Source organism: Cryptomeria japonica, chromosome 8 (genome assembly GCF_030272615.1).
Source record: "Cryptomeria japonica chromosome 8, Sugi_1.0, whole genome shotgun sequence".
Taxonomy (NCBI): Eukaryota; Viridiplantae; Streptophyta; class Pinopsida; order Cupressales; family Cupressaceae; genus Cryptomeria; species Cryptomeria japonica.
Window position 1 is genome coordinate 643,427,434 of NC_081412.1, and position 9,136 is coordinate 643,436,569.

Genomic DNA, 9,136 nt, shown 5'->3' on the forward strand with positions numbered 1-9,136 from the left:
AAGTGGGCCTTTTCACTCAGCTGTAGCTGTGGATAGCAGTCATAGGACTTGAACTCATTTTCGCCATTGCCTATAGTGCCCCTACAAATCAGTCCTGTATACCTATAGTCTCTTGCCAATAGGTAGACGATGTTGGAGCTTTTGTAAAAGGGCTTTGTCCTTTACAAATTCTTCAGCTGTTCGTCCAGGTTATCACTGATTATTCTGGACCAATTAAACATCTTTACTCCGGAGGTTATTTCATCAATGAAATAATTCATCCATGTCTCGAATGACGCACCTTGAGGGTTGCCCATTACTCTGTTCAGCAGTAAGATGAGTTTGCCATAGTCTTCCTTGAAGTCAGTGCAGAATAGCTTCTTTGGCACCTTCTTGAGACTGGGTCTTGGTTTTTCCAGCCATGAATTATTAATGTTTGTCATACAAAGTTCAGGCTGATCTTCATAAAGTTTTTTAGTTTGCTCCTTAGTTTTATATGAAGTTTGATTATAGCTCGGAATCCCAAAGGCTTCTTGAATGGCCAATTCTCTGAGACGAGCCAAGACTCTTCCATCTAGTGCAACAATTTCTCTCTCTTGGGCATTATAGTGTAAGGCACATTCGACCATTAGTTCTACACATTCCATGGCTGGTGGAAATCCAGCTGCTTGGATGATGCCATTTCTCATCATCTGGCGAGCAATGGGTGTTGGCAAAAATCCATCCAGTCCTTACATTCTCTTTCTGAATTCTTTAAAATCTACGTGCCCGAGGTTGGTGTCTGTGACATTCTTCCACTTAGAGTTGATCTTTGATTTTGGATGTAACCCCTTACTGGCGAACTTCATTTGTGCTTTTCTCGAAGGTGCTCCTTTGGTCGTCATCAACCTGTGAAACACACGAAAATCTAACATTATTTTTCAAGAAAATTGAAGACTTCAATTCTGATTTTGGACGTTTTACTTGAAAATTTCACTTTCAGCCTGTTAAAAAAGCTAAATTTTGTGAAAAATCAGACAAAGTGGAAGAATTTGGCCAAGTATTTGGTAAATTTCATGAAATAAATGGTTCAGACAGAAGAAATCAGTCAAAAATATGAATTTCTTGAACCTCTGGTATTTTCTTTGACAAATTTCGATGAAAATTTGTCTTAAATTCTGAAAATTTTGTCATAAATTCAGAAAAAGCACCTTGTTCTTGTTTTCCAACACTTAGAAAATTTTACTCCTTCAAAAATTCTTCTTAAAAATTCAATCTTCCAAAACTTCAAGAGAGAGAAAACTTCTTCCAAAATCGAACTCCAATCTCCAACCTGATAATGAATTTGAAAGTGACTAGTTGAATAGATATAGAGTTAGGAATTTTAATTTTAGAAGCTCCATGTTTTTTTTTTTTTTTTTGGTTTTCTCCTTAGGTTCATCAAACTTGGCCTTGTTTTATTTCTTTCAAAATGGAAAGTTTTATTCTTCATCCAAGGCGATTTGGCATAGAATCTTATAGATAATTTTCTTGAATTCAAAAGTTTTCTAAGTGTTGACCTTATTCTCCCTTTGAAAATAATTTTAAGTGTTGAAAATAATTTGAAGTGTTGGAAAAATATAAAAATATTTCCATGTATTTTATTTTCCAGCCCCTTCGATTGATTGACCCTTCAACGGTTGATTTCATGTGTTTCTTTGTCAAATTTGTTTGTTTCTCTAGCTATTCTTCTTTCTTCATCATGGCAAGTTGGTTATGTTCATGTCTAACCCATAGGTGATGGGCGCACTTTTCATATTGCTTAGCCATCTTCACATATTCCATTTATGCCTAGGTCGAACTTGAAGGTCTAATGCCTTGCCAACTTTCAAAGCTTGTGTAATTTGCCTAGCCATCTTTTAATTTCTTCTTGAACGGACCTTGAAGTGTGTTTAGCCAAGAGTGGGGGGACTTCATGGAAGCTTGGACATCTTTTTCATAGGCAAGTCAGACTTTGCTCTTCATTGGACAACATGCCAAGGCGGACTTTTACCCTTCTATTGGCCATGTCTTTACTTTGGTTATGCGGACTTCAATGATGTTGTGCCATATTCGTATGTGCTAGGGTGGACTTGGCAAGTGTCAAGACATTCTTCCAAGTGCCTAGGGCGGACTTGACCCCTCCTTTGGACCTCTTTCTTAGGTGGATTTTAGATAGTCTTAGGCCAAAGTGGACTTGACCTTATGTTTCCCCCTTTCTTAGGCTTAAGTCAGACTTCGCACATGTCTAGCCATAGGCTGAGCGGACTTTGCTATTGGTTTGGACGTCTTCATCATGTGCTTACCGGAATTAATCTTATGTTTAGCCTTCCTTCCTCTAGGCTGGGCAGACTTTGTGCCATTGTGGACTTTGAAGGTGATTATGCCAAGGCGGACTTGAAGGATGTTTGGCCATGGTCATCTTAACCTAGGCACACTTTGGCCTTAGACAGCCATTCCACAAGCTGGGCGAACTTCATCTTGCCATTGGACATTCTTCCTTAGTGTAGGTCGGACTTTGCTGTTGAGTGGACATTATTTTCCTGCTGCTAGGCGGACTTCGTGCTTCATGTGCCATGCCAAAATTTCATGGGCAGACTTTGATGTCTCTTGGACAGTCTACTTCTTGCACTTGGTGGACCTTACTCATGTCTTAGACAAGGCAGACTTCAGCTCTCCTTGGCACAAGGCGGACTTTGCCTATGCTTTGGAACCTCTTTTCATATGCCAAGGCGGACTTCACCCCTGCTTAGGCATGGCGGACTTTAGAGGTGGACAAGACATGGCGGACTTTGTCATTATTTGGATGTGTCCAAACCTTGGCTAGGTTGACTTTATACCTCCTTTGCCATTGTTCCTATTGGCTGGGTGGACTTTGTAGATGTTTGGACAGTCATAGGGCGGACTTGGCAAGCCTTGTGCCATGTCCCCCTTGGGCGGACTTCATCTCATGCTGATCATTGCCTTGTTTTCCTTGGGTGGAGTTGCTAAGTGTTTGGCCATTCAACCTTTTCCTTGGGCGGACTTAGTAGCTGATCTGCCATCCCCTCTTCCATTGCCATGCTCATCCTTAGGCAGGTCGGACTTTGAGGCTGATTGGCCATACCTTTCACCTATTGCCATGTTCATGTTTTAATCATCTGGAACAAACCCTAGGTCCTTGCTTTTTCTTTGCTTTTTACCCTTAAGAGACATTTTTTTTTATTTTGATGACATGAGCATTGATGGCATGACTTGGGGAACCAAACCCTAGTTCTACTTTCAAAAAAGTAGAAAAAAGCAAAAAGCAAGCCAAAAAAGCTGCTTCTCAGATTGGTCCCAAAGTGCCAAAAATTAAAAAAAGAAGCAAAAAAGCAGAATTTCTAAAAATAGAAAGTTGTCAGAATTGACTCAAAGCAATTGTGATCTTCATCCTTCGTTCCTTCTGAGTGCTTTGGTGATGTCTAGACATTGATCTGAGCAAGAATTCTCTACTTGGCTTGGGGTGACTCTCAAAAATTCTAACTCTAAACTCTCAAAAATAGAGACTTATAAAACTTGCAGAGCTAAGACAAAACCCTAAAAAACAAACCACTGGGGGTACTCATTTGCAATGGGGCGATGTGTGAAATAGGTCACAACAGTAGCCGACCCCCAAAACAATTTTTGCCGTATTGGTGTTTCATACCCACGTACCCATTCCCATTCCCGTACCGATTCAGCAACTTAGGGAAAAAGTGGACTGGACTATTGGAGTCAGTTTATTTCACTATTCAAGCAATGTCTATTTCAATTAATTTTATCACCATTTTTATTTACAAGATGTCACTATGGTGACTTATTCCTTGCTAAAGTAAATGTATATCAATAGGTTTATATGGAACAGGATCTGTTTCAAAGTGGCAGAGCTAGCCATCGAACTAGTAGGCATCTCTTTTTCTTCATACATAGTGATCTCAACTTTAGTTTCAATATTAAAGAGCTTAGTGATGTATTTGCTGGTGTAGTGTGGGACTGCATTGACAGTGAATCATGCTGCGGGTTTTCTGGTTTCTGTTGAATTCCCATGTGACGGCTGGTGCTCAGAGTGGATTAGCTCATAGTAGAACTATCAGACACAATTGTTTTAGCTACATTATTAACATCAGTTAAATAATCCTACAGTATGAGAGAGTGCATCAGGAGGAGAAATTTCTTCTCCTTTGCACTCTCTCATCTTGATGATGGATCATGGAGTGTGATCCGAAACATTGATGCAAAAATTCTCACATAATCGAATCCAGAAATTGCTAACTATGAACATAATGGATTGTGGAAATCTGATGTCATTAATACTAAAGTAGCTAAATCTCAATTGCCTGTTGTTGTGCAATAGCTTGATCCATTGGCTCTATCCACATTGTCTGCATCTTTCACAACTACTTATTCAAAAAATCATAGTTGTGTCTTTCCCTCTTTGAATCAATAAACCTTGGTCTGTGGTTCTTTAGGCTATGGGATCTCACAAACTTTTGAGCCTTGGTCTATGGTTCTTTAGGCTATGGGATCTCACAAAATTAGCTGTACATCTGTGTATGTGTATTCAGATCAATAGTCTGATTTACCTGTCTGCCATCTATCTATGATTGTATATTTACTGTAGGACCTATTTTTGGACAAAAAATAAGTGCAGACAGTTTGCAGAGTAGAATACAAAGGAAAGAAATTGTTCCATTTCTTCTCAAACCAATCCTGATTTGCATAAGCTTGAGGTTAATTGTGTAGATTCATATTAAGGAAGGACTCAGTACTTGTAATCTCCTATCTTCCCTCTGCAGGGGTTACAAAAATGAAAGTAATGCTATGAAAACTATACATAGTGAGAGCGCTACATTTGTGTGTTTCATATACAAAATCAGTTACATAATACCAGTTAGAATATTTGGATGTCAAAGTTACAATCCATATGTTTGCACAAAGTCGGGAAATGTAGTTGTCCGGTAAACTTTGAAAAACAGCTTAAATGATACTGCAATCATCAACTCACATAAATTATTTCTACCTTCATTTTTTGACTTAAGATTTTCTTTATTTGCTTTGAAAAATAGAATGTGAAACAAAACCAGAATTGCTGGTTATGATCATTTTGAGTTATTGTTTTCTCTTTGGCTACAGATACATTCCCAAATACACATTCAGTTGGCTTGTCAAGCCTATGTGGTTGATAATCAGTAAGTGTGCCTGCATTTTGTGATGTTACTGGAAATTTGCAATTCAAATATGACTTGATAATATGTAGAAACGGATCATTTGTAGAATTTCTGCACAGAGCTGCTGACCTCACTTTGGTAACATCAACTGTTCTTGCTAAGGAACTCAAAGCTGCAAGAGTAGCCGCAGGTGAGTAAACAATTATCTACATAAAATGATTTCTAAGGTTGGTTTTATGTAACTTTGTATGTTAATGATTAGTAGGATGAATTTCCTTAAACCATATGCATGAATTGGGTATTTCCAATTGATAGGTTGTCTATCAAGTTTTTGACATTAATCAATTTTTTTATAAATTGTACTTATTTGCAGCATATAAGATCCGTCTTTGGCACAAGGGTGTTGATTCCGAGAGTTTTCATCCACGTTATAGAAGTCATGAAATGAGAGTTCGTCTCACGTATGTTATCACTAATCATTCATTCCTGTTAATTGAAGTGAATATTCAGCATACACAATTTCAATGCATTATAATTTATAATGAATAAGTTATAAGTTTATAACAGAATAAGTGAGGATTTACAAGTGCTTGTCTTGAATTATGACAGGAATGGTGAACCACACAAGCCACTGATTATACATGTAGGACGCCTTGGAGTTGAAAAGAATTTGGGTTTTTTCAAAATGTAAAATCTTCTTGGTCCAAACTAGTTGAAATTGAAACCAAGGTCCTTTATGTTGTAGGGAAAATTTGAAGGAATATTCAAGTTTAGAAGTTTGAAGATTTTGGTGATTAATTTTCAATATTGAACTCTCAACTTTTGTTTGTTTGACATAAATGATAAATCCAGATATATTTTTTAATTCCTTAAATATTTTATTGATATACAGAGTTAGATGAATTCTCAAAAAGAAATATATTGGTTTTTATGTTCTCATTTTCAATTGGCAAGTGGGTTTGGCAAAATATTATAAAATAAACAATTGGCCAATACGGCCACTAAAATTTCCTTATTTGATAGAAGCCATGTCTATTTAACAACCCTTTGTGTTCTGTAGGCTTATGGATAGACTACCTGATGTGCAACTCGCATTTGTCGGAGATGGACCCTATAGGTAAAATCATGCATGCTCAGGCCTAAGGTTCTGAATTTACATTCAGAATGCTTTCCTTATTAGTGGTATGGTTAGATGCTAATTAAAGAAAACTAATATCTCTTTGTTTGAAATAATTGGCTTTTCTCACAGAATGGAACTTGAAGAAATGTTTGCTGGGATGCCTGTTGTATTTACTGGTATGCTGCATGGGGAGGAACTTTCCCAAGCATATGCTAGCGGAGATGTCTTTGTTACTCCTTCAGAATCAGAAACCTTAGGTTTTGTTGTTCTTGAAGCCATGTCTTCAGGTGTTCCTGTTGTAGCAGCACGTGCAGGTGGAATTCCTGACATTATATCTGCTGAGGAAGAGGGAAAAACAGGCTTTCTTTTTACTCCAGGAGACACTGATGACTGTTTGTGTAAAATTAAATCACTACTAAACTCTCCTGAGCTTCAATTGAGTGTTGGTAAGGCTGGTAGAGCAGAGGTTGAGAAGCATGACTGGCGGGCAGCTACAAAAAAGGTACGTAATGAGCAATATAATGCTGCAATCTGGTTCTGGAGGAAGAAGCGCTTTCAGCTCTTTCGGCGGCTTAGCTGGCTGTTAAGACGCACTCCTTTAAGAGCTCATGTATGTTTTTCCTAACTATGGTGGCTAGTCCAATGGTTAAGACACACTCCTTGTATAATCTAGGTTAGTTTGGTGATTAAGATACGCTTATTGTAGAATCCAAATAGTGCCTAACGATGAAGTTTGTTATTGCTTTGTTCTTTTCAGTTGGTTTCTACAGGTAAAATTAATTTGTAATTTTGTAATTTGGCTGACATATTTAATGAATGTATTATTATGTATTTTTTATTTGTGATGGTCGGGTTCTCTACTATTGACTTTTTGTTCCAGCATTTGTTGATTTTCACTATGATTCATTTTTTAATTTGATTAACTCCCTCCTTTTATTGTATTGCTTGAGGAGGGTACATAATTCGAGCTTACAAATTACACCTAAACTGGAGCAAAATTTGTTGGAGTACCAACCTGCCAGATTTTAAAATTGGGCCATCATTGCTGTAAGCACTCCAAGTTACTGCTAGATCACTTGTCAACAGGTGGTCTTTTTCAGATCGACAGATATGAAAATATCAATGTTGTACTCTTTAATGTGTTTTGATCATTTTTTAGATTAATAAAAATCAAATATTTATTCATTTTCCATCCTTATGTATTTTTATCAATTTTGAGATCTAGCAATAGCTACAGAAACTTAGGAAATAATCTTAAGAAATATATTGGTGGACAGTGCTTTTTATGTCCAATCTTGTTGAGATAGTTAGACCGTTCAAGGATAGTTGTTGATTGTTTATTTCCAATATACATTTTATGATTGAAGCAATCCATAGACGACTCAACTTCTCAGTGGGCTCTAGTTTAAAGGAACATAGTTTCAGAACAGAACAGGATTTCTTTTATAATTTTACTTTTATTTTTTATATATTAAGCATCTCGTAGGGGTTCAAAGTGGCAAATGCGATTTTTATTGTGCAATATGATGAAAAAAAAGAATTTCTATATCCTGGTAAATACCAATTTATTAGTCTTTTGGTCCTGCATACACTGCCGTAATCAAAACCATATGACCATATTATTCAATACTCGCTTGCTTGTATTTGCCTGTTTGAAGTAAAGCAAATACATTTCAATAGTGAAAATTCAAGTTTTTGAAATAGGTAGAAGGTTGCAACTAAAATTATATCCATCTTAAGAGGATGATCTGAGTTACTTTTGTTGAAAAACATGGTCACCAATGACAATTTTTTTGCTTATTTTAAAAAAAAAATCACTTGTCAAGTGCTCATTGTTTTACTGGTGAGGTTGCTCGTTGGTTCACAATGAGCCCACCATGGACCAATTTTTACTGCGTAAAGGCCTGACACTATAAGAGGTGGGATTGGGTTCAAGTCTTAGATGAATTTGGCAGAATAGATAAGGTTGCTTGTTGGTTCACAATGAGCCCACCATGGACCAATTTTTACTGTATAAAGGCCTGACATTATAAGAGATGGCAGATGAATTTGGCAGAATAGATATCTCAGTATTTGGCTTGCCAAAGAACTCAATTATCCTGGAATATTAAGAGTCCTCAGCTAAAAAATAAAGAAATCATTTCACTTGATGGGTTAATGAGGAAGACAAAAAGTTGAACATTTCAGTTTTTCACTGTGTAAAAAGGTTAGAGCAAAGAAATCGGGGAGATTAAGAGGAACTGGTGCACAATGTGGGCATTCATTTTATGTATTCAGATAGAGCTCCTATTATTAACTTCCTGCTATATGAATGCATGTTTAAATTGTTTCATGCTAGATTGTTGTAAATTTATTTTCTGAATGTACTTAGGTTTATTATTGCTACTGTGTCAAAGTTGTGTTTATCATTTATTTGCAGCAAACGTCAATTTTTTAAAGCAGTATATCTAAAAAATAGAATATTTTGTTTGTGATTGCTGAGCTGCAAAGAATTAGAGCAAGTGTGAAAAGAATGGTACATTGGATTTTAATTGTTCTATGGCTTCCACAAAATTTCCACAATTATTTTGGTCTATCTTCTTCCTTCGGGTTTGTTGCAGATGATTAAATCGAGAATTTAATTTGGCAACTAGAGTGTTAAAAAGTAATATTTTTGGGTTGCATCGATAAGTTGGTTTTGAATTGCAGAGAATATATATTTAAAGAACAGATTATAGGCTCTGATTACAGAAAGGAGTAAAGAACCAACAATGCACATTTTTAAGGAGGTTACCATTGCGAGAGATCGCGTGGTTTGCCTCCAAACATTATGAACATTTTAGGGTTGCAGATAATAAATAATGTTGATGATAATTAATTAATAAATTAAACA

The 9,136-nt window shown here is 36.6% G+C and overlaps 1 protein-coding gene across 2 annotated transcripts in view; it reads left to right on the plus strand.

Moving 5' to 3' along the window:
* The window catches only part of LOC131067726 (sulfoquinovosyl transferase SQD2), a 31,540-nt gene extending 24,438 nt beyond the window's left edge, over positions 1-7,102 (plus strand). For both annotated transcript variants that reach the window (XM_058002846.2, XM_058002845.2), the window contains 6 exons: positions 5,110-5,165; positions 5,251-5,334; positions 5,518-5,605; positions 5,754-5,831; positions 6,205-6,261; positions 6,394-7,102. In XM_058002846.2, the coding sequence (XP_057858829.2) occupies positions 5,110-5,165; positions 5,251-5,334; positions 5,518-5,605; positions 5,754-5,831; positions 6,205-6,261; positions 6,394-6,889 (859 nt within the window). In that variant the 3' untranslated portion in view covers positions 6,890-7,102. The remainder of the gene's footprint in view (positions 1-5,109; positions 5,166-5,250; positions 5,335-5,517; positions 5,606-5,753; positions 5,832-6,204; positions 6,262-6,393) is intronic.
* Positions 7,103-9,136: the final 2,034 nt, after the last annotated feature.